Here is a 25,432-nt window from a genome sequence, read left to right on the forward strand (position 1 = left end):
CTTTATTTTGTATAATTAAATTGATGGCATTTTTAAAGATAAATGAGGATAGAACAGAAACAAGGATTTATATACCAACAAGTGTTTTATTTCATAACATTAATAATTCCACTATTGGATGATTTTGCTGGTCTCCCACCTGTATAATTATCAAAGATCATGATTTACCTCTTTCCATCTCCTGGAAATAGTAGATGAAATGAGCAGATTGGTGAATTTTTAAGAAACTGTATTTTAAATTTTATATTATTGCTACTGTATTTTAACTTTTTGAGCCTCCAGGGAATGGCAGGATATAAATTTAAAAAACAAATGATGAACGTACAGCTGTAGTCCTTTTCACCAGCATAGCCCCGTGTAAACTGATTTACAGCATTGCACATTCTGTGAAACAGAAATATGTTTTGACTTTTTGAGAGCGATTAATTTCATGGTGTGAATATCTGTTTGTGCCATATAGATATACTTCAGTTGCTAACAATAGTGAAACACACACAGATAATATAGCATTTAGACAAAGCTATATGAAATAAATATTAATCTTAGCAAATACACTTTGCCATAGAAATGTTGAGGTTATACAATATATATTAGTTGCCAATTTCTAGGTGGGGCCCAGAGATCTCTTAGAATAACACCTGATCTCCAGACTTCAGGGGTGTTTTTTTTTAAATACCTGCCTTTTCTCTACTCTAAGGAATGTCAAAGCGGGTTACCATCATATTCTCAGTTTGGTGTTGTGGTTAGGAGTGCGGACTTCTAATCTGGCATGCCAGGTTCGATTCTGCGCTCCCCCACATGCAGCCAGCTGGGTGACCTTGGGCTCGCCACGGCACTGATTAAACTGTTCTGACTGAGCAGTGATATCAGGGCTCTCTTAGCCTCACCCACCTCAAAGGGTGTCTGTTGTGGGGAGAGGAATGGGAAGGCGACTGTAAGCCGCTTTGAACCTCCTTCGGGTAGGGAAAAGCGGCATATAAGAACCAACTCTTCTTCTTCTTCTTCTTTCTTTCCCCACAACTGTCATCTTGTGGGGAATGAGAGAATTCTGAGGGAACTGTGACTGGCGCAAGGAGACAGAATGTTTATGTGGCAGGGTGGGAAGTCTGCCACTCTTAACCGTTACACTGTGCTGTGTCTTGATGATGGACTTTGTGGCATTATAGTATGCTGAGATCCCTCTCTTGCCCAAATCCTGCTTTCCCATGCTCTATTCCCCAACCCCTAAGAAGAGTTGGCAACACTATATATAAAATAGATGGATTTGTGATAATTTGTGTGTGTTAAATTAGCTGTAGGCTAGAGCTACCTACAGTAATGGCTACCGCAGCTATGGTCTTGAAAAGTACCTTCAGATTTGCAGTTTAGCCTGCATAGTTATTAATTCTGTGATGAGCCAGCTGAGAAACTTGGCAAGTGGCCTTCTTTATCTGCTTGGCTTCAGATCCTGAATTACAGTCTCTTACTTGAATTGCTATATAATTGATCAAATTATTGTTATGAAAGATACTATAGATCTAGAGACATTTCTCACCAAATTTCAAAGATTGTATTTTAGAGATGATCAGAGGCTATAAATCACCATTGGCACTTGCTCAAAAAGATATTCATGAAAGATATTCAAATTCTCAAATTAAAAATTGGTTCATTTAAACTAACTTGTTGTTGTTAGGTGCAAAGTCGTGTCCGACCCATCGTGAACCCACGGACAATGATCCTCCAGGCCTTCCTGTTCTCTACCATTCCCCAAAGTTAAACTATTACATCTTATTTACTTCTTAGTCTTTGGCATTGTTACCAACTGTGGTTGTTGTTTCCCTAACAACAAAATCCAGTAGCTTTCCATTTCTCTTTTGTGATCACCTTTGATCATGATTGTCTACATCATCAGTGTTTAATTATTTCGATGTTATAATAATTTCTGGTAAGAATATGTGTCTGAAGAACAGGCAAGGCAGATGTTTGTAATCTGAGCTGATAGAGAAGCTAGTATCAGAGACACTGGGTAAAATTTCAGGTCAGTGAGTAACTGTATTAATGGGTATCAAATACTTCAGTTGGTACATGTAAAACTATCACTTAAAGGAAAGGAACTGTTGACTAAATTAGGAGAGTAGTTGAATTAACCTGGAGTTCATTGTTTTTGTTTGTGCAGACTAATTGTTATGCTTCTTCGTTTATATATGTGCAGAATTAGGAAGACTAATATTATGTAAAAGCTGAGTGCACGGTCACAATGATTTCACTTCTCTAGTAATTAGCAAAGTGTATTTGCTAGGATGAATATTTCTTTAATGTATTTTTGTATAATTGATGTTACCTTGTGTATATATTTTATTTTGAAATAGCTACTTGTTAGGTAAACTGTAACTAAAATCCAAAACTTTTTTGAAAGTCAGGATGACATTAAAAAAAAACATTTTGCAATATTCCCACAACACTTCATTTTAAGTGTATTTTTGTATCTTAACAGGAATCTATTTCAGTCTTCTTGTCAAATAATTAAAAAATGATCATGGTGTTTTTGAGCGGTTTGGGACAGTCTTGTAGAGATTTTAATTTCTGAATACTGAGAAATATACTTTTCAGCACATTACCTCTCTTGCCCATGAGATGGTGCTCATCACTTTTGCTTTTTTATGTAGCAAGCATATTGTCAGACATATGTGTAGTCATTATGTTGTTTTAACTTAAATAGGAAGTACTATTAAAGCAAGCTAGTTAAGAGTTACACTGTTGTGTCAATAGAAAATCTGAGGGATGCAATTTCTTCTTAACCTAAATTATTACTCTAAACACATGACACTAATTGGCTGGGTGAATAGCCATAGAATTCCAATAAATGCACTAATAATTAATGCTAACTGCCACTGTATGAAAATTTATGCAATATCAATATCATGAGCAATAAAATAATTAAAATAATATAACAAACTGATAGAAAGGTACCTTTAAATTCAGTGCACTGAATTATTGACTCTTGAATAATACGAAACAATGCATACTCCTTAAAAAAAACTTTCTGGGTTTCTTAGCACTGCCCACATTGTAAGTTATTTCTTATTTCAAATTTCCATTGCACAATTGCTGATTGACTAGTTCAGTAAAAGCAAGTACTGTACTCATTAAATTTTGATATGCTTGGTGACTCACACATTGCATTGTATTTGTGTATCTGACTTTAACTTGCTGAGGCTTCAAATCAGCACAATACATTTTTGTTTTAAAATAGAATTGTTTTGTTTCTACTTTCATGTACTTGCCAGTGTTTAGTCTAACTTTTCCCCTTCACTAACATTATGATTATTCTTTAAAATGGTTTCTGCTGTATCTGTTTTCTAAAAATAAACAACAGGATTTATTTTAGGATAGCAATTTACCAATTTTTACCTGCACCCAAATACCACTTTGCATAGTTTAAAATTAATTTAATATACAGTGTTGTTAGTTAATAATTAGATTCTTTAAAAGGTATTTAGTTAGGATCAAGAAAAAAGGGTAACTGTTCTATCCAACCCATTATGTCTTAAGACTGCAACTCCTCTGAAGTATTTTTTCCTCTAGGGAAATTGCATAATAGAATATGAGAATGTTATTATTCAAACATAGTCTCATCCTGTCCCCTAGTCCCAAATAAATTTGCCCATATGTCCACTAATATAAATTAATCTAGATGGCCCATGTTAAAACACATGCCATTTACAGTAGGTGCACATCAACACACTTCCAATTTCATGCATCATTTCATTGTCTTCCTCCATGTTCCCTCTGTAAATATTTCTCTTTGCACAGAGCCTTGTCCATGTAATTTTATATACTAGAATAAGAACATGTGTGTAAAATTACCCAGTGTAAAAATTGAAACTGAGCCTACCTAATTATTTTCTTGTTGGTTTATTGTTTAGCTTGAAAGTACATTCAGACTATGGTTTGTGATTGTCCTCCAAACCAGGATTGCAGAACACACACAGAAGATGATTTGCAATCCATGTTTGGAAGGCAAGTATAAGCCACAGTTTATAGATTGGATGCAACAGTATAGTTTTTGCCTGTTGATTGCTGAAATGCAATGGGTACTAGCTAGTGGTTTGGTCAAGTGTGAAATACAATGGGCTCTATGTAACAGCTGGTGTGAAAGGCTGGCCAGAACCCATTGGCCAGGTGTGACACAGCTATGCCCCCCCCCCCCCAGACTTGGCTCACAGGCTGCCCTTCATCATCGCCACCACTGCTCAACTCTGGACTATGGCTGCATTGGAGAAGTGACTCTAAGGCAGTGTGCCCTTTTGAGGTCCCCATACTGCCGTGCAGCAAACTGACTTGGCCTAAAGTTGCTGGCAACTCCTGGAGCCATAATAGCTTTACTCAGATAGTAGTAATCAGCTGTAGATTGGTGGGAGGGACAGTGTTCGGGGGGGGGGGGCTGCTGACCTTAGGATATGTGCACTGTTTGAGCTTATTTGTTTATTTGTTTGTTTCTTTGTTTCTTTATTTATTTTTGGATTTTTATACCACCCATATCTATGGAGATATGCTTCAGGAAGCACTGGCTCTTTTTTAGAGATAGGGAAACACCACTCACTCACCTCAACTCAGTGCTGGTAGCTGGGGAAATGTTTGGTCTAAGGAGAGATGGAGGGGGAACAGGGGGCTGGGCTGGGCACTATCATAATCATCAGTGGGGTCCTGGCTGGGCTGTGGTACTGCTGTGCTTCAACCACTGACCTTGGCTTTGCCAGCAGTTGCATGATTGCAAGCCAGTCACACTGTGACAGGCACCAGGTACACCATAGCACAGACAGTCAGGCAGTAGCACTTCCTTGCACAACAGGCCTTCATTCCTGTGGCAGCCCTAGCTTAAGCCACTTTTGGAGGAAGCCTGGATGCCCTGAGCACCTGTCAGTGTACAAAAACATTGGTGCTGCATGGCTGCAGTACCTTGGTAGCCTCACCAGGATCCTTTAGGTCAGAGGTCAAGCTGTATATGTTGGTTCACTTCTGGCAGCTCTTGGTGGGCTTGCTGGCTCTGTTCATGTTGTTGGGACTCAGGCTGGGAAGCACCATGGTCGTTGCCCTGGCTCGGCACAATTTGTCCTTGCTTGCTCCACTACAGGATGCTCACTCACACCAGATTCTTCCACTCTGCTCTCCAACATTCCCAGGTGGCCTGGGTCAAGCATCTACTAGTTATGTATTCAGCTGGCCATAGGCAGCAATCCGCTGTGCTTGGGGGAGCATTATCTGCCATAGTCAGTGATTTTCTGGGGCCCCGTCCTGGACTTTTGCCCAGAGTGGCAGTGTTACTCTCTGTAGTACTTCAATTTCTGTGGATTGTACAGTGTGAAATTTTCTGCATCTGCAGTGCATTTAGATTTTAATTCCAGCAAGATATTCACACAGCACTGAGTAGCTTGCAATACATCAGGTTTTTAGAAAAACTAAATGAAATCATGTGTTTTTCTAAGGGAAGCAAAACTGTACGCTTCTGTTGCAATTTTTAAAAAAATTCTTTCAAAAACAAATAGAAGAAAGAGAACTTAAAATCCAACAATTAAGTAAGAGTTTTAAAAAGAAAGGAGGGGGGAAATATAGAAAACTAAACAAAGACTAAACAGTAGCATAATTTTCTGCAAACAGTTTACAAATATTTAAAAATAAATGTATATGCAGTTGCACACTATATGCTGTGTGTTCAAACACTGATAAGGTCTTCGATCCATGGATTTCCTGGAGGTGGGCTTTTATCTTTCCAGCATTGTAATATGAGTCTTTTTGCTGTAGTAAGACATGGAGGGTCGATTTTTGTTGACCATTAGTTAGCTTCCAAGAGGTGGACAGATAGTTTAAAAGTACATAAGAATCCTCAAAATCAATGAACATTGTAACGCAAAATCGATACTAATACCTTTCTAGAAAAAAAGAAAAGAATGCTGGGACATGTCCAAAGCATATTTTAAAGAACATGTCCTATAAGTTACAACACTAACTATTAGACATTGTATTTGGCCATTCGCTAAAGATTCCGGTAGATCCTAAAGGGAAATGTTTGGCTTCCTGCTCGATTTGAGGATGCTAATGTGGACACTGAAAGTGCCATTTGACCAGGGCCTGTTTTTTTTAGAATTTAGAGCCCTCCTTTTATTTTATTTGGCCTGTCGGTCCACATATGTGACTAACAGTCCAATGTGTCCATTGTCTATGTCTGTTAAGATTCTGTCTATGTAAAGGAGCTAATATATTACAAAATTCATTGTACATTTCTTGTATGTTGTACTTACAGTATTTGCTGGCGTATAAGACTACTTTTCCCCCCTGAAAAACATGCCTCCAATTGGGAGGGTCGTCTTATACGCCGGGTGCACTTCAGTTGGGATAGACATAGCTGCCCAAAGTGGCCCATAGTACTGTACTGTAATGTAACAAACCCTATATTTTGAGTGGAAATGTTGGGGGGTCGTCTTATACGCCCAGTCGTCTTATACGCTGGCAAATACGGTAAATGTTTGCCAGAACATTAATAGAGGTGGCAACGCTGAAATGCATTTGATTAGTTGCACTGAAACATTACAAATGTGTACAGGCTGTGTGTACAGCCTTTGGATGTTTTACATTTAAATTGTATTAATAAATATTAGTATTTTTATAACTACATTATATTTTAGAAAAATTATAGTGCACCCCCATTAAGCCTATGGACATTTCCCATTTTGTTAACCTTTTGTGGTTCCTGGACTCTTGTATGGATTGAGATTTTTTTTCCTTTTTGTTGTGTCCTGTATATCCTAAACATATTTTGTTGTTGTTGAATGAGTCCCAATTTAAGTTCCATAGAGAAAACAGACGTATCTTATTTGGCAGAATAGGGCATTATAACTCCATAGTCCATTCATTTCTAAGACTCTGTACAACATATTTGTTAATTGACATCAAATATTTATGAATAAATATTGCAGGTTTCATTTTCTGCCTTCACTTGATTAGAGTTTCCAGGAGCAAAGGGGATTCTGAGACACTTAATGCTGACTCCAGAAACCTTTCTTGGCATAACAAATCACATAGATCAAGAGAGAGACGACTAAATATAAAAAAAACTTAGTTAATCCATATATATCTCTTCTGAATTAACAAGTGACCGTTTACTCTCAACATAGTCCCAAGTACATCAGCAATTTTAACAAGCTTTGTGAGACCTCTTTCAAATAGCATATATTTTATAATAATATAATTTGGAGCTGATAAATAATCCTGGATAACAGTTTATTGGTTCAAAAAGGCTGGACAATCTAGTACAATATGGATTAGTGTCTGGAATTTGACAACCATGCAAACAGTACTTTTCTGGTGCAGGAACTTGTTGAAACCTACCCCTTGACACATCTGTAACCAGTTTAATAAATGTGGTAAGGGTCCTAGGAGGACTTGGGCCTCATCATTTAGCGGCCAATGAGCACTCATGATTGTGTCCTCCTGCAGCCCGATTGGCTGCCTGCTCAACGGCCGCCCAACCAGGCTATGTCTCCTGTCCTGGGCCATCTTCTCACAGTTCTTTCACTTCGTGGGTGGGGCTTTTGGGGGTGGTGGGCAGGGAGGAAGGACTGCCTGCCACCACCTACCCCACTGCCCATGAAATCCCGCTGCAGCCTGCATTGCTCTCACTGGGTCTTTTGAGGGCAGCAGAAAGGAAGGAAGGACTGTTTGCTGGCGCTGCTTCCCCCTTGCCCCAGAGAGCCCAGTTGTACCTTGCGGGGCCCTCAGTGGCCCTTCTTCAGGGGGGGAGGGTGACCTGGCTGCCCACTAGCACCTCCCTCTGTCCCCAAAAGCCATGCTGTGGTCTGCATGCCCCACAGCAGCCCTTTTGGGGGCAGAGGGGAGACAGACTGCCTGCCAGTGCCTCCTCCACCACCCCCACGCAGACCAAGCCTCTAGCCTTTGATTGGCCTGCCTGGGGTGGGGTGGGGTGGGGGGTTGTCTAGCACCCATATTCCTGAAGACTACAGGCTTTGCCCCTAGTTTGAAATAAAAGAGTTGACTTCCCAATATAAAAGCCCTCTTTGATAAATAGGAGTCTCACTTAATGCTGTAGAGCTGTATTTAGTACTAACTGTTGCAACTGGAAGTTTTGCTGTTCTACTGAAGGCCCCCACTTGGAGGTTGGCAACCATACATTACTCCCAACCCAACAAGTCTTTCCAGAAGGATATTGTGGTTGATGGTATCAAAAGTCACAGAGGTTCAAGAAAACTTACCACTGTTACTCTCCCATCGTAGCCAACTAGTCTACCTTGCCATAGATGAAAGAGGCAAAGTAATTCTTCCTCAATGTGCTGGTAAATAAGCTAGACTGTGAAGACTCAATATAGGAATGACGCAGAAGCCTAGTCTGTCTCTCTGTTTGAAAATAGAAAGAGGTTTAAGGAGCGTTACAGTGATAAATAGTTATGTGTGTATGTTTTCACAGTAGTAACAAAGCTTTATATAATCTGTTCATGAGAGAATGAATTGCTAATTCTTTTAAATGTATTGAAAAGCTACAGCACTAGGGGTGCTTGATAGGTATGAGCCCTGGCTTTTTCATATCAAATGCAGTTTGTGTATGTCTGTCTATGTAAAAAATGAGTGTGCAGGCACGGGGATCTAACTCAGATAGCCCTTCCTGACCCCTGCTGTTTGAAGCATTTTTTTCCAATACTGTTACATTACTGGTGAAAGAATCAGCCAGACTGAGAGAGAAATGCTGAAAGATATGAAGTGCAACAAGATAAAGTACAGGAGAGAAGAGAGTTTAGATCCGTTTGCCTACATATTCCATTTTCATTTTTTTAAACCCTCCAGAATCAAAGAAAAAATACATTGCCTGTCCCATTCATAAAAAAGCATTTATATGTCAAGTCATGTCTCTTCCTTGCACAAGTGAGGATTTTAATTGTTTATAGAATGGGCATTAATGTCTCTGAAATTTAACACAATAAAATAAGAGTCCAGTAGCACCTTTAAATCTTTAAACAAAGATTTATTCAAGGTGTGAGCTTTTGAGTGCAAGCACTCTTTGTCAGACTATGAACTGGCCATCATAACAGTAGGAATTTATAAGCAAAAATTAATCCTGTTACATTAGTAAACTGTGTCACAGCACCCAAACACAGCCAGATGATAACTCCCTGCCAAACCAGCCAATCAGACCACTCAAACCCATTTGTAGTTCACAAAGACATATCAGAAATAAAACTGTCAATGCCAGTGATCCACAGCTTCTACCCTCCTATTTACTGCTGGCCCCATCTGTCTCCATACCAGTATGAAACATTCCTACAAGTAGGATCTAAGATGGCAGCTCTTGTCCTGGGACCAGAGATTAGAATTCAAAATTACATTATATATTACTTAGTCACATAATCCCAATTAAAATAAATTGTGAGGAATGTGGATACACAAGTTAAACAAGGTTAGCATGCATAGTGTAATCTTTGTCCTTGTTGAGTCCAGGGTATGTCAAAGAATTGAGTGTTGTGATAACTTGCATTTCTGCAATCTTTAGCCTGTTCTTGAAGTTCCTTTGCAATAAAACAGCTATTTTCAGGTCCTTTATTCAATGTTCTGGAAGGTTCATTGGTTCATTTAAGAGGCTTATTGGGTGAAGAATGAAACCATGGAGAATGTCATTGCAGTTGTGGGTTGGTGGGGAATTTAACCTGGAAATGTGAACAATGGTAATCTGAAGCAAATCTGAAGCTTCATTTATGATAATTTTCTAAAGTAATTATCTTCCTGAAATGTAAAACAACAACTATATAAGAATGAGATAAACCCTATTCTGTCCATCTCTGTTTATAAAGTATTATGGGTTAGAAGATTTGCCTTTGAAAACTCTATTCTGTTTCTGCCATTTTAGATTAATCACTTCCCCGTACAAAAAACAAATTTTACAAAAAATATATCTAGATATTAAAGACATGATCTGTTTATCCACTTGGAAATGTAGAACTGTTGTTGATTGTGGGAATATATATATATATATTGCCATAGTAATGAGAAGAGAATCGTTGCCCCCCCCCCCATACAAATAGCAGTGCTTTTAATTCCAATATAAGCCAAATTCAGATTTTTAAAATGACTCCAAAACTGAACCTGATTGCATCTTTTTTCTGCATAACCCTGTTTCCGACAGTGCAATTCTAAGTCGAGCTATACCTCCCAAAGAACATTGAGATCAGTGGAGTAAGAGAAGTGGGATGGCACTGTTAGACATCATGATGTCACTACATCTAGAAATATGTTATGTCATATCAATACCTAGATAAAAGTGCTTGACATTTAGACAAATGTGCATTATATAGAATGCGTATAACCTAGTAAATAGTATTATATCACATAGATCAGGCTTTCTCAACTGGGGTTTCTTGTGATTTGTTTTTACTTAGATTGTAATGATGTTTTTACTAGGATTAACCACCCCGAGCTTTTTGGAAGGGCAGTAAAGAAAATGTAATAAATAAAGAGGGAGGGCGGGCGGGAGTACATCTGGCCTGGGGTGGGATGGGGGTCAAAGGCCTGCTCTGTAGCAATAGACAAAGTAACCAGAATGGCATGTGCTAATCATGCAGTGGTTTGCTTTGTCTATCCCCCCCCCCACCTTCTAAGTGTATGTAGCTTCAACAGAACACTGAATAGAGCAGGCTTTCTCAATAGGGGTTTCATGAAACCCTGGGGTTTCTTGATGGCTCTAGAAGAGTTTCACTGATTTGTAATTTAAAAGAAGTTTATTGGATCATATCACCATATATGGTTATGTTGACCTATTCCTCCCCCCCCCCAAAAAAAATGGCCAGTGATGGGCCTGGAGGGGTGGAAAGGTGAGGGGTCCTGGTCATGAAAATCTTTGCTGGCCAAGGCTTGTCACACATGGTAGTAGCGGAAAGCGAGAGGAGTATGTACACATGGTTTAACTCATCTGCATTTGGGTAGTGGCAGGAGCAAAGGAATGGTGAATGCCTATCCCAACCCTGTTCCGGGTCCAATGGAGTAGGCTGCTGGGCCATTTTTGGCATTGGAGGGGCAGAAGGCGATGGAGCGTGATGTCATATCCGGTGGTAGTGTCTGTGTGATATCACTTATGGTGACATGTGACTTTCGGAGGTATGTCAGAGAGGTTTGGCCTAAAGAATGTTTCAGGGGGTTCTCAAGAGTAAAAAGGTTGAGAAGAAACTGGAATAGTGAAAGATTCTTTGGACCATAGTAGTATATTGATGGGTAGAGCCAGACTAAGTACTATGTGCAGGAATTATATGTCGTCACATAATTGAGAAGCCCGTAACCAATATTACACACCAATGATTCTAGACAATGTTGACAAACAGGCATGGGGGATGGAGAATGTTTCGCTTCGTTCAAACGCAAATGGAAGCACATAGAAGTATGAGAGAAGTGGTAACTTTGTCAATGTTTATATTGAAAGAAATTCTAGTGTGGGATAAGGAGGGAGAGAGGGAAAATATCCCATCTCATTAGTCTCATCATCCAATAAATAATAGTAGAACAAGTTTACAGTTAGAAAATGCATTTCTATAAACATAAAATGGCCTGTTTTATTCTTGCACTATATAGTTTAAGAAGCACATTTCTGAACACTCACTGTACAATGAATTTTTCATAGTATACTTCATAGCATATGTAACTAATCCTTTAAAGATAATGGGAAATTGACTATAAACATTCAGTTTCTCTGACATGCCCCTGCCCCTTTAATCCCTGCCCCTTTAATGAAATCTCATTCTGTTTTTAAGATGCAACTAGTCTTTGATATTGAGTTTTTACAAAAATCAGTCTTGTTTCTGTTCAATAGTATTTGGAAGAGTTTAATTTTGTTGTTACCCTTCTTTTGAAAGGGAGCAAACAATCTTGATAATTATTAATTTGGGAATATGTCTACTGTTTTCTTTTAAAACTTGTGTTTTGGGAATGCCCTTAAGTGTGATGATTTTTCATTTTTTTCTAGCGTCTCTTTCACCATCTTTTTGTTTATGTAGTATTATGATCATAATGAAATGCTGAAGAATCTCTTATAATAGTTCTATAGATTGTGGCATAAACATGGTAAGGAGGTTTTACCTTGTTTCCCTAGAGTGAGATAAATAGTACAGAAACTAAAATGAACAATATGGTGCAGTAGTTTGCTGTGTGACTTTCATAACACCGAGAGTTTAAATTCAGAGTAATGCAACTTGAACTGACTTTCTAGTAGATGTCATACAGTGATGGATTTCTGATTTTGAAAATATGTCACATCCATAAATCAGTTGCTTGCAAAGATTGCTGTAGCATGCCATTAAAAAACATGGCAGTATTTACTGTAGGTAAATGCAAATTTTAAAAGGGTCTCTGTATCATGGTTTAAGTGATTTATTGGCTTTCAGTGCTCATGTATGAATCAGTGATGTAATGGATTTTGGAAATCTTATTTCCTGGAGGAAGACACATACTTTGCATATGACTTTAGCCTTGATTTTTATCTTGCAGTACTTAAGTCTGGGTATACATAGGGTTAAAAGTTGGTTACTTAGTAAGGGTAAGATCTGAGATTAAGATGGATGTTTGAATAAAAATGTCATGAAATTTAAAGGAGAATTGTATGGAATTAGCTACTACAGTCTCAGTTCTATTAATTATTTGTAGACAATTTGAATGCTAATGCTCCAGTAGTGGGCATTAAAAAGCACATGAGCAAACTCAAATGAGACCTTGAGCTTGTTTTTTTTTCTTGCACTAATATTGTAAATATATAGAGCCATGTTTAAAGTCTTTGCTGCCTCTATATAACATGGATGGTTTTATTGGCTACATCCCAGTTCTCCTGGTGAATTTTTGTTGCATAATTTTTTCTGTGGAACACAACTACTAATGTGCTCCCTGTAACTGAAATGATAATGGACATGACATCTAGTGTCCTGCTTAAGGGAGTGCGCCAGTAGATAGCAGTGGCAGCGGTAGAGCAGTGAGGCCCAGCATTGAGTTGGCTTGGTGTTCTGCTGCCGCCCATCTGCTTCCCTCAAGAGAGCAGGACTGGATTCGGAAGACAGCCCGTGGTGGTGGCAGAGCAGCAAGGCCAAGCTCTGAGCTTCACTTGGTACTCTGTTGTGGCTCTGCCAGAGGCCTGAAGGAGCCCAACAGCTGCCAGGATGGTCACCTGAGCTAGTGGAGGACTGTAGAACATGGCGGCCTTCCTGCCACAAGAGGTAAGGAGAGGAAAGGGAAGGGGGAGTGGGGGGAGAGGAGTCTGTGTCTTGCTGTGCACGTGTGTGTGTATCGGGGGGGGGGGCAGGAAGGATATCAGGAAATTGAGAGGTAAGGGAGAGAGCCAAGGGGGGAGTGAGGTGGGAAGGAGTCTGTGTCTGGGTGCACATGGGCATGTATGTGTGCATTTGAGAGAGAGGGAGGGGAGGAAAATTCATGCCCAAATTCTAAAGCTTTTTATGTGGTATCTTTCATTTCCTCATTTAATTTGCATTAAATGCTGAAATATTTGGGCTTAACATTATTGTGGGCTTCTATAGCATTGGTCCCCAACCTTTTTATCACCGGGGACTGGTCAACACTTGACAATTTTACTGAGGCCCAGGGGGGTAGTCTTTTGACGAGGGACGTCACCACTGCCGCCTGAGCTCCTGCTCCTCTTGCTTTCCCACCGGTGCCCCTGACTTCCCGCTGCCAGTAGCAGCTGCGCAGTGCTACTCTGAGGGGGAGCCCCAGCCATGGCAGCTGCTGGAAAACACCAAAGGTGAGCCGGTGGCAGAGTGGCAGGGCAGCCTCGAGACAGCAGCCGGGGAGGAGAAGCCGCGGCCCGGTACCAATTGATCCCTACCCCGGTACCGGTCCCCGGACCGGGGGTTGGGGACCACTGTTCTATAGAGAGAATGGAATCACTGTTCTCCCCTGCCAGTATTTCTCAGCTGACCAGGAATAAAGATGCATATCATATGATTCTGTTGACATCTTTATACAGCTGTTGCTGTATAAACATAAAAGGCTAAGGGATAAGTGGGTGGAGAGTGGGCGGGACCGGTCCAGGTGAGGGGCGAATCCTCACCAGGATGGACAACAGTTCTAGCCAGTCGAGTGAGAACCCAATTGGAAGTCGCGAAGCAACTTCCGATTGGACCCCCACCAGGACAGACCAGAGTTCCATCCAGTCGGGAGGCCCACTCAGCCCAGCTAGGGGCAATCTGGAGACATCGCTGCCAGTCTGCTTCTGACCACCGCAGAGACAGGAAGTAAGTAGGCATGCCAAAGGGGATGAGAACAGAGGCTTGGACAGGCTGTACCAGCCCTTTGCTCCCCAAGGCTGTCCTGACTGTCATGTCTAACTGTAAATTGCCTCAGAACACTGACAGAGCTGGCAGGAGGCTGGTGAGTGTGCTCCCTCCCTCTTCCTTCAGGCCTGCTGCGAAGGAGCCTTTGACAGCACCTGACTGAGGGGAGAGAGGCGTTTCCGAGAGCAAAGCAGGGCAGTCTGAGGGCATGGGTGTGGACCTTCCTTTTGAGGGGGGAGGGAGCTTTCTCCTCCTGCCAAACAGTTGGCTGATAGGGAGGCCACAGAAAAGCCCCTTCTCACTTAAAATAATGCTGTGGCCGGCTATGCTGCTGGAGGGAAGAAACAGCCAAGCAACTCTGCAGATTTGAGACCTACCACACAGGGTTGTTGTGCAGGTGAAACTGGAAGCTGTTGCAGAGGTTCTTCTGCCTCCTGTTTCATCTGCACAACAACCCTGTGCAGTAGGCCTCAAGTGTTTTAACTCCACAACAACCTGCTTGGGAGACCTTAAATGTTTCTTCGTCTCAGCTGTGTCCAAACTCCATAGGAACCCTTTCTGCTTGGGCAGTTGATCTTTATACTATGCAGATGAGCTGTAATTCCAGGAGATCTCCAGGCCCCACCTGGAGGTTGGCTACCCCTGGGTTGGAGATATTCCTAGAGGTTTGGAGGAGGGCCTTAAAATCGTACAATGCCTCAGAGTCCGGCCTCCAAACTATCCATTTTTGCCTGCAGAGCTGATCATTATAATCTGGAGATGAGCAGCGATCTAGAGAGGATGGTAGAGGCTCACAGACTGTGGTTGGGGTGGATTGGTTGTAGGTGTGCGCCTTCTGGACTATGGGCTTTGGCCAGCCCTTACCAGCAAACATGAGCAGGCAGTGTGATGCAGCGGTAAAAAAGGCGAATGCCATTTTGGGCTGTATCAACAGGGGCATCACATCAAAATCACAAGATGTCATAGTCCCATTGTATACGGCACTGGTCAGACCACACCTGGAGTACTGTGTGCAGTTCTGGAGGCCTCACTTCAAGAAGGACGTAGATAAAATTGAAAGGGTACAGAGGAGAGCGACGAAGATGATCTGGGGCCAAGGGACCAAGCCCTATGAAGATAGGTTGAGGGACTTGGGAATGTTCAGCCTGGAGAAAAGGAGGTTGAGAGGGGACATGATAGCCCTCTTTAAGTATTTGAAAGGTTGTCACTTGGAGGAGGGCAGGATGCTGTTTCTGTTGGCTGCAGAGGAGAGGACACGCAGTAATGGGTTTAAACTACAAGTACAACGATATAGGCTAGATATCAGGAAAAAATTTTTCACAGTCAGAGTAGTTCAGCAGTGGAATAGGCTGCCTAAGGAGGTGGTGAGCTCCCCCTCACTGGCAGTCTTCAAGCAAAGGTTGGATACACACTTTTCTTGGATGCTTTAGGATGCTTAGGGCTGATCCTGCATTGAGCAGGGGGTTGGACTAGATGGCCTGTATGGTCCCTTCCAACTCTATGATCCTATGATTCTATGATTCCTTTGGGTATTAAACAGCAGGGTACAAAAATCCAGCTCTTCTTCTAAGTAGCAAAAGTGAAAGAAGCATTTGGGCACATAACATTTTATCAACAGTAAAAAATAATGGAGACAAAGAAGCAGGGTGGACATCTGTGTACTGTGACTACTCCATGTGTATTAGAGCAGGGGGACAAGAAAGGAAATGATGTTGAATGCAGAACTGGGAGGAATTGGTTGTCATGTAATTTCTCCCTAAGAAGAGTCTCCAGTCTGATTTCCCCTTCACATATCTGAAGACATGGCTCTGGAAAGCTCATCTGTAACCACTGCCACAATTCTCAAAGGTCAGTCCTCTCCTAAACGAACATTCCAAATCACAGGTTATTGACACCCATATCTCCACACCCAAGCCCTGATTTGTCTCCATGCCACCACAACCTCCCATACAACACACACATTCAACCCCATGCCCTTACAGACTGGACAACTCTTCTCCTTCCTCTTCCCACTGCCAAGCTCTAGCGCCCGTTGTATTCCTGGATACAACGGGCTTTGCCTCTAGTGAAACTAATAAAGGGCTTGTTTGAAACTGGATGTTCTTTTATGTGTGATGGAGAACAGATCTGTGCAATAGATTTTTTTGACACTGATGTTAGCATTTGTAAGAAAAATAGCCATCTCAGCGTTTGGAGGAAATCTTAAAAATTGGAGCTTCCAAGCATCCATTATGGCATTTCCTATTTGGAGAACCTCTCTTGAAGTTGCATAATCACATCCCACTTTCAAAACCACTTAAACACTTTCAAAAATAAATACTGGACAACCATTTCCTTTACTATCCTTTTCTTTTCTGGGGTACAATGCCCTCGACAATGAGTTTTGAATTGCTAAGCAGACATTCCACTGAGGAAGGAACACACACAGATTGCTGAAGAGCATGCATGTATAGAGGAGTGTACATGACGTCTCCATTTTGTCTTTGTTTCAATGAATAATTTAAAAGGGGACGTTAAAATACCAGAACTTTTCAAATATACAAAAGAGTCCAATCCAACCTCAGTAGTGGGAGATCCATGGAATAGTTGATAGCAAAGCAGCCTGTGAATATTACCCAAAATGAGAAAATTAAGGCATGTTTTTGGAATCAGAAAAACCAGCATTTTCAATGTCAAGGAAGAGTTTCAAGAATTTCTAAAACAGTTGACATTTCATACGATGAATAATGTATTAGGAATTAGGAATTCAGAAAATGTAATAATGTGCCTTAAGTGTACTTGCTCCTACAACTCTGTAGTGTGCTTATGAGTAATTGACTTTATATGTAGCAAAGTTACCAATTGTTTTTGTTTTTACTTCAGTGCTGGTTATCAATTAGAACTGTGTGCCTTTGGATGTGGCAAGCAGTAGTTGCATCTCAGTTCATCTGAAACTAGTCTAGATTTTTCAGAGGGAAGGTTACTAATGACTCCCATTGGCATATATTGTAGTGTGCATATATATATTATATACTCTGAATTGTTTATCTTGTTCCTGCATTTGAACCTGACATAAAAGGCACAGGTATGTCTTGTAATGTACATACCTGTCATCTGTATTGTAATCTGTAATCTTCAAATAGTGCCATTCTTTAACAAGAAAAAAGAGAGATCAGGCCATGTTATTGTTCATTCTCTTACTTTCAAGGTGAGGTTTGACAGTATGCATTAGTCATGTTGCATAAAAATACTTTGGTATATTCTGTGTTTCAAAAATTATCAGGTCAAATATTTTATTCAAGTTGTTTTTAAGCATATTGACTATATCTTGGCTCTACACATGAAAGTATCAGGTTTTCTTTTGTTTTTAATAATAACTTGCATTGCATTTCTATGACTGAAAACTGAAAATTGTTCCTTGGATAACAGTCTCAATATTGTTTTCAGTTTATTCTCTATACTTCTCTATACTTCTAAAGCCAGCTGTCCTGCTGTCAAATTCTTTTATATGCTTATTTTCATAGTGTCTATTATCTGGGATTAAGCAATACTATGGAACACAGAAGTAAGCTTCTTTTCATTGAAACTTCTAAATATGTTTAGAATTGCAGTTTTAGTCACTTCTAGGTTCATAGCTTAACCCATTAGATTGCAACATTTGAGCTCTTAATTGCACCAAAGGTACAAGCTTCAACATCTTAACTTCTTGATTACAGTTTTCACAACCAGAGTCATAAACAGAAAACCCCCTCAATATCTGGTGATTCTCTAATTTTAACGTGATAATAAGTTAATAGTTGGACTTTCTTTGAAATCTATATATCTTTTATTTAACCATGCCACAATATTGGTGTCTTTATTTTTCAACTTGGCTAATACAGGAAAATATAAAAATGTTATTTCATAAGTATAAAATTTGTAGAAAAATTAGTGAATTATATGCCAACTATGGTTGGCAGGAGAGGGGAAGATGAGACCTGTAATCTGCAAATGTTAACCACAAAAGGTTGTCTGCTGCTTGAATTCATCTAGATATTGATATATTTATGACTTATTTGAATTTATGAATAGCTAAGGCAAATATGAAAATGAAATGTAAAACTTATGAAGATGTATTTGAATGTTTCAAATGTGTTGCTTTAAAATCATTGCTGTATGCTTACACATTATGCCACAATCTAGAGAGAGAAAATATTATGTCACCCTGTGGGTTGTTATAAAGATTGTTTATGAAGTTGAACCTAAGACTTAAAATACATTGAATTGAGGAGTTCTGAAAAATGAACTGCATGACACGGGAGACCAAATCATGCTAAAGTGCAGGGAAAGACTATACATCAGTTCAAAGGCTACATTATTCAAAAAAATATAACCATAAAAAAGGTAATAAGATTACATTCTCACACTTCATGGCTAGTAAGGTGCATTAGGCTGCTCAGATATTCATAACTTACTGTGACATTTCGTGAGATTACATTTTGCTGTGCACAGCCATTACTGAAGCTCGGGTAATAACTAGCTAGTGCATGGACCTGGATTATGATCCCTGTCTTTGGCAACAAATTTGTCTTGAAGGTTGATCAGCTTCAAATTGCCATTAGAAAGGGTTAATATGACATACTGTATAGGTGTGCACAGTTACGTGCATCTATAATAGGTTTGCATATAAACAGTATATCAAATTCACTACAAATTTCATGTAACCATTTCCCATATTTTCTTAAAGTAATTTCATAAAACACTTAAATGAGAAATGTTTAGCCTAGTGTCTGGTCCTAGGAATGTACAATTTCTAATGGCTAGTGAATTATTTGTGTTTTGCAGATTAGATAGAAGAACTAATTTGTCACCTTCTTGGATGGGTGGTTACTGACAACAGTGCTGGTAGCCAAAAGTGAAAGATGGGTGGTAGAGAAGTGAGGTGAAGGTGAGGTCAGTCTGGTTAATAGCAAAATGCATGCACTGTACATTGTTGGCATGGTAGATGATGGTCAGTTAGTCCCAAATATGTTAACTAACTGAATTATACTTTAAGAAGAAGCTAGGGAGCCAGAGATTTTCCCTGATGAACTTTGACTGAGTTATGGCATTTACAGGAAAGTTTAATCATTCCAGCATTGTTTTATAAACTCAAATATCTATATTGTTTCCCTGTGGCACTTACTTTGAAGTTGCTGGGGGGGTTGTTGGGGTTTTTTTGCATTTATTGTGTCTGCTTTCATTTAAACTATGTCTCCACATGCTTTATTGCTTCTGTTGGTAAGGGCAAGTATTTGTGCTAGGTTGCTGGTTATCATATGATAAATGATTATATGCAATCAGAAGTTTGGTCTTTGGTCTTGCAATTGCAACAGGAAAAAATAGGATTTGTAAGTGAAAAATAACTAACTCCCTGAGTTGTGCTGTTTGTGTGATGCCATTCTAGAGGCCATTTGTTCTAGGAAAAGATCTGTGGCAACCTCCAGCAAAAGCAGCTTTCATATATTTCTCAAGGTCAGCCACTCTTCCTAATTGATCAGCAAGTGCCCCAACTCCCATTGTATCCTGGATACCACATCTACTTGCATCCAATTCACTGCCATCTCTGCTACACCTTGTCTATTGGAGATTATTACTTGACCCATTCTTCTTTCATCATATCCATATGAAAAGAGTGAAAAAATAGAAACATTTAAAGTGCTATTTATTTATTCTTTTCTATTACCTGTGTTCTGGTTGTGAATCTCAAATACATTCACTGTAGCTTTCTCATCTTCAGATGCTTGACATCTTTGCTGATTTATGTCAAGAATGTTGAAAAATGTGCTTCCCAACTTATATTTCTCTAACACTTCAGACCTTGAGTAATGTGGGGAGCTGTTGGGATTCATGGGAAAGCAAAGAGTAACTATTCTGGTGAATCTTATCACACAATTGATATGTTTTTAATGAAAAATCATATCTGAATCCTTGATTAGTTTTTTTTTAGTAATAGATCTCCGTCACTAACTCCATGTACCCAAAGGATGTCATTCACTACATTAAATACAGCTGTTGTGATAACCCCTTTCATCAGACTAGCTAGCAGGTGGTGTTACAAACTGGAGATTGTGAGGTACATTACTTGATCATCTGTTAGGAAAAAAGTTCTATGTTCAAGAAGAGAGTTGGCTAGCCAAGCTAGGAGGAGAGCAGTGGATTCAAGGGAGTAGAAGGTTTGGATAGTTAAACAATTTAAATGGTCACAGGACATTAGTTGAGTTATTCCATTTCAGTGGGACTTGTGTGGCAACTTTATTTGAACTAGTGTGGTAGTGTTCATGACTGAGAGCTATGCAGAGTCCAGAATTTTGTTATTTTAAATAGATTGCTATGTATTATTAAAATCCTTTTGCAACATACTTTAAACGGGCTTTGCCCCTAGTCCTTTATATAATTCTATAAATCAGAAATAGTCTGCATTATAACTTTCATCTCTTAATTCTGTGTTGTATACATGCTAACAAATTGTAAGCAAACTATTTAAAAGTACTGCAAGTAAAAAAGGCTAACTTTCTTCTTCCATTTTTCTTTTCCATATATATTGCCTACTGGTATTCAGACACATCATCTGTTTAATTTTGTAAAGAATGCATGTGTATATATGTGTGTATTCACACACTTTAAAAAATTAAACGGAAGCTGCATTTGAAGCTGCATTATATATATATATAATTTAAAACAAAACACATAGAGACTACAACAGTGTTGCCTATGTCTGAAGATCTCCTGGGATCAATCATCTCCAAGCAGGATTTGGATTTTATGCCATACCCCCACTGAAGTCCCCCCTCCCCAAATATTGCTCTCCTTAGGTTCCATCTCCAAAATCACCAGGAATTTCCTAACCTTGAACTAGGAACCCTAGAAATGAATGAGAGGGGAGGGTCTGTGAGGAAACACCAAACAAAACAGAAAAGTTATCCTCTGGTGAAAGACTGACAGAAGGAAGTCCCTCTCTTGGTTGCCGCCTGTCTAGCCTCAGATGGTGTGGGTTCCTGAAGCAGGGCCTCTAATGATGATTGTAGTGGTTGATTGTGGATGGATTGGAGGATGGTGAAGAATAGTGAAGTCTTAGTGTAAATTGGGCTATGAAGTATGTTAAGATCACTACTTTGACTTGTATATAAACATTTTGAGAGCCAACAAGGTCATGATCTATACTTTGTTATTTGTCGGTGGGTCATTAATAAGAATTTTTAATGGTTTGATTGCTTAATTGATTGTCCAGCCTAATCTGAAATTGCTAATGGAGTCCATGTCTGAGGTTTGTTGGTTAAAAAGTGCTGCTTTTCAATACTGCAAATTTTAAATATGGAATTCTGGAGTAGGATAAAAGTCATTAATGTTTATTCTTTTAAATTAAAGCTTGTAGGAGGTCATTTTGATCTGGAAATGAATTTTATTATACAAGAAGGAGAGAGTATTACTTGCATGGTGGACTTGTTGGATAAGTGTGATGTCACTTGCCAGGCTGAAATATGGAGCATGTTTACAGCAATCCTGAAGAAAAGTATACGGAATCTCCAGATTTGCACAGAGGTCAGCCTTGTTGAGCACGTGCTCCAAAGGATCGATAAGGCTGAAAGTATGATTGCAGGTATGACTTTTTAAACAGCCATGAAATTGGAAGTAACTGTGGTTAGGAATGTGACATTTTTCTCCAAGATCTTTTCCTTGGGGCACTGTTTGGAAAACTGCTATGTAATATTTTTCTTTTAGAATTAGCAAAATGCTTTTAAAGACAAGATAGGCATACTGTATATACAGCTTTTAAATGCAAGATGTACCTAGAAGGATACCTAATTCATTAGGGCAGCATGCAGGATGTTCATATCTTCTGTGGCTCTTTTGACCTAACTCTTAGCTGAAGATTTGACTTTTTCACCTCTCCCTCAACCCATCATGTCATATATATTCATAGATAGGGTATCAACTGGCTAATTGCCCTACCTTGCTGAAGGCAAAAAAAATGATATTGAGGTAGGACTGAAATTGCACCAAAGTCTCAAGGAAAACTCTGCAAGTTTAATTGACGACTGAACTACCTCTAACCTTTAGCTACACAAGAAAAAGGCAGAATCTAGCTGGAACTATAGCTATCTAGACAGTATTATTGATCCTCTGTGTGACCTTTTCCCCACTGACTAAATAATATAATTAATGTTATTTAACACAAAGTCTGTTTTTTCTATTTCAGCCTTTTTTAACTTTCCAAATAGTACATCAGCTTGCAGTTTTCTTCTAAGCACTGAGTATTTTTGCAATTTTACTTGTAGAAAGCATAAGGAATTTATAACTTTTAAATTCAGTAAATATTTCAAATATTGCAATTTTATATGCTAAGTTAAGCTATAAAGTATGCATTTTCTGTTGTTAAAGCAATAAAATGAGTTTAGGTTTGACAGAACACAGCTTGGTATAGTGGTTAGGAATGCAGACTTCTAATCTGGCGAGCCAGGTTTGATTCCGTGCTGCCCCACATGCAACCAGCTCGGTGACCTTGGGCACAGCACTGAAAAAGCTGTTCTGACCAAGCAGGAATATCAGGGTTCTCTCAGCCTCACCTACCTCACAGGGTGTTTGTTGTGGGGAGAGGAAAGGGAAGGTGACTGTAAGCCACTTTGAGACTTCTTCTGGTAGAGAAAAGCGGCACATAAGAACCAACTCTTCTTCTACCTCACAGGGTGTCTGTTGTGGGGAGAGGAAAGAGAAGGTGATTGTAAGCCGCTTTGAGACTCCTTCAGGTAGAGAAAAGAGACATATAAGAAAAAACTCCTCCTCATCCTTCTTCCTCAGTTTCATTTTCCAAACATTTAAACTTTCCCATGAAATTTCACTTCTTCAACTGTAGTAGGAGTTAACAATTTACCATCAATTTTTTATAAATGTCTTTCTTTAGATCTCCTAGTTGATATGTTGGGAGTATTAGCAAGCTACAGTGTGACGGTTCGTGAATTAAAGCTATACTTCAGCAAACTTCAAGGAGACAAAGGAAAATGGGTAAGGAGAACTCTGCTATTGCAAACCTTCTGACTTCAAAATAACTCCCTATTCATACAAGTTCATAAATTGTCTTTAAGTTTTACAGAAATAGTTTAGACAGGTATGGCTTGGGATTTTTGCTACTTTGGTGCTTGTGGAGTATATGCAGAAGTGAACACAAGCCACTTTTTAAGTTATTTATTTATTTATTATATAAATTAGTCCTGCATTTGGACTTAAATTAAACTTTATGGAAATTACAAGATGATAATCCAACTGCTAACAGTATATCCTGTGTTCATAAGGAGATGATAAATAATAGAAAAAAAGAAGAGACCTACATGGGGGAAGAAATTCTGTCCTGTCCCACTTGCCTGCTGGCCATTTAGTAGGCAGGCAGCTTGCCTTGGGGTCTCTTGAGTTTGCTGGAAAAAGTTCCTCGTATGTACATGGCCCTGTTATGCAGATTTTAGCATCTCCTTGCAGGGTCAGCTCCTTTGCAGGCTCTGTTGGACAGTCCATTTGAATCAGGGTTGCCCAGTACAGCTTTGGTCCAGCCCCATAGGATCAGCTTCTTGGCAGGGTTTGTTGGGCAGTATGGTTTAAACCAGGCTACCCAGCAAAGCTTGCAGGGAGAATTTTCTGTGCAGAATTGGTTCCTTTGCTCTTTTGGACAGCGTGGTTTAAAGGGACTGGCCAAAACAACTCTGCTGAGCCATCTGTCTTGTTTTTTGCATTTTTGTATTTTTCAATTTGGAACTATTGGGCCTGAAAAACTTCAAGATTTCTGAAATATCCTGCATCTGAATACTTTACTGATCTTAAGATCTGGCCATTTTTTTTGGAATCCCAATTTTTGTGTGTGTCCAGTAGATCTAAAATGAAAAATACCAAGGAAGGTTATGGAGGTCCTGGTGTTTGAACTTGGGACCTTCGGCATGCCAAGTGAATGTTCTATCATGAGCCACAGCCCCTCCTCCAAAACACACTGAAATATATAGTACTAGTTATATTCATATGCTTTTGAATGGATACTTTACTACATTACTAAACTTGCTAATGTGGGAAATAATTCTTTGAATAGCCACCACATGCTGGGAAGCTGTTGTCCGTATTAAAACATATGCCTCAGAAGTATGGACCTGATGCCTTCTTCAATTTTCCAGGGAAAAGTGCTGCAGTAAGTAGCTGCTTTTTCTATTCCTTTTGCATATGTTTATATCAGTTCTAAACTTTTCCATTTAGCTACTTTATTCAAATACAAAAATTGATGGGAAAATTAAACCTCTTTTTTACCCTTTGTGTGCACCACACATACAGAGAATGTTAAATCAAAAATATGCTTATACACAAAGTTCTCGGTAAGCACTATTGTACATGTTCTTGACATGTGTAGGCATTAGTTAATAGTCATCACATTTAATGTTTCTAAACCTCATCAATGGTTTGATCAATTGCTACTTTCAAACACCTGATAGATTGAGACCATTAGAGTAGTGGCTGAAACCATCTCAATGAAGTGTGGATTTTGGGTTTTCAAAGCAAATTTGTCTGTTATGGAGTGCGTGCAAAAACTAACGAATGAAAAACAGATCAGATTGGTTCATTGTCAATGTATGGTTTAGATATTTTTATATACTCAGAATGAGATTACTGTGCTGTATTCACTAATATTCTTGCATTATTGTTTTAGTATTTTCTTATGCTTCTCTGTATCTTGAGATATGTGAATTATGTTCTTGTTAGCCTGGCAGGAAGATTGTATAAATTTGTATAATTTCTAGGCAAATCTCCCATTTACTTTACATGATTTTAAAACTGTAAGGATGTCTCATGATCTTAGAACGGAAACATAACCCACATGGATGACTTGCCAGGTGGATGTAGTAGTTATTTAATTTTGCTGGTATTTGTAGTTGTTATGTCTGAAGCCTTCATTGTTGGGGATAATTTTCTTTAACAGAAAGTTTTGAAGCTACTGAAAACATTGTATCCTGTTTCCTGTGACAGTTCTTTTATGCTGCCCTATTAGCTATGTCATGACTAATGGTTAATAAAAATAAAGTTTTCTGTACAGAAAAAGGATTGGAATAACATTTGCTAACATATACTGCAGTCTTGGTGACATTCAAGGAAAGTCACTGCTA

The 25,432-nt window shown here is 39.3% G+C and overlaps 1 protein-coding gene across 4 annotated transcripts in view; it reads left to right on the plus strand.

Moving 5' to 3' along the window:
* Positions 1-25,432, plus strand: part of LRBA (LPS responsive beige-like anchor protein) — a 414,817-nt gene that overhangs the window by 25,653 nt on the left and 363,732 nt on the right. For all 4 annotated transcript variants that reach the window (XM_077300118.1, XM_077300120.1, XM_077300119.1 and 1 more), the window contains exons 3-5: positions 21,669-21,900; positions 23,203-23,303; positions 24,370-24,465. In XM_077300118.1, coding sequence (XP_077156233.1) covers positions 21,669-21,900; positions 23,203-23,303; positions 24,370-24,465 — 429 coding nt within the window. The remainder of the gene's footprint in view (positions 1-21,668; positions 21,901-23,202; positions 23,304-24,369; positions 24,466-25,432) is intronic.

Source organism: Paroedura picta, chromosome 10 (assembly GCF_049243985.1).
Source record: "Paroedura picta isolate Pp20150507F chromosome 10, Ppicta_v3.0, whole genome shotgun sequence".
In the NCBI taxonomy this organism is placed as follows: Eukaryota; Metazoa; Chordata; class Lepidosauria; order Squamata; family Gekkonidae; genus Paroedura; species Paroedura picta.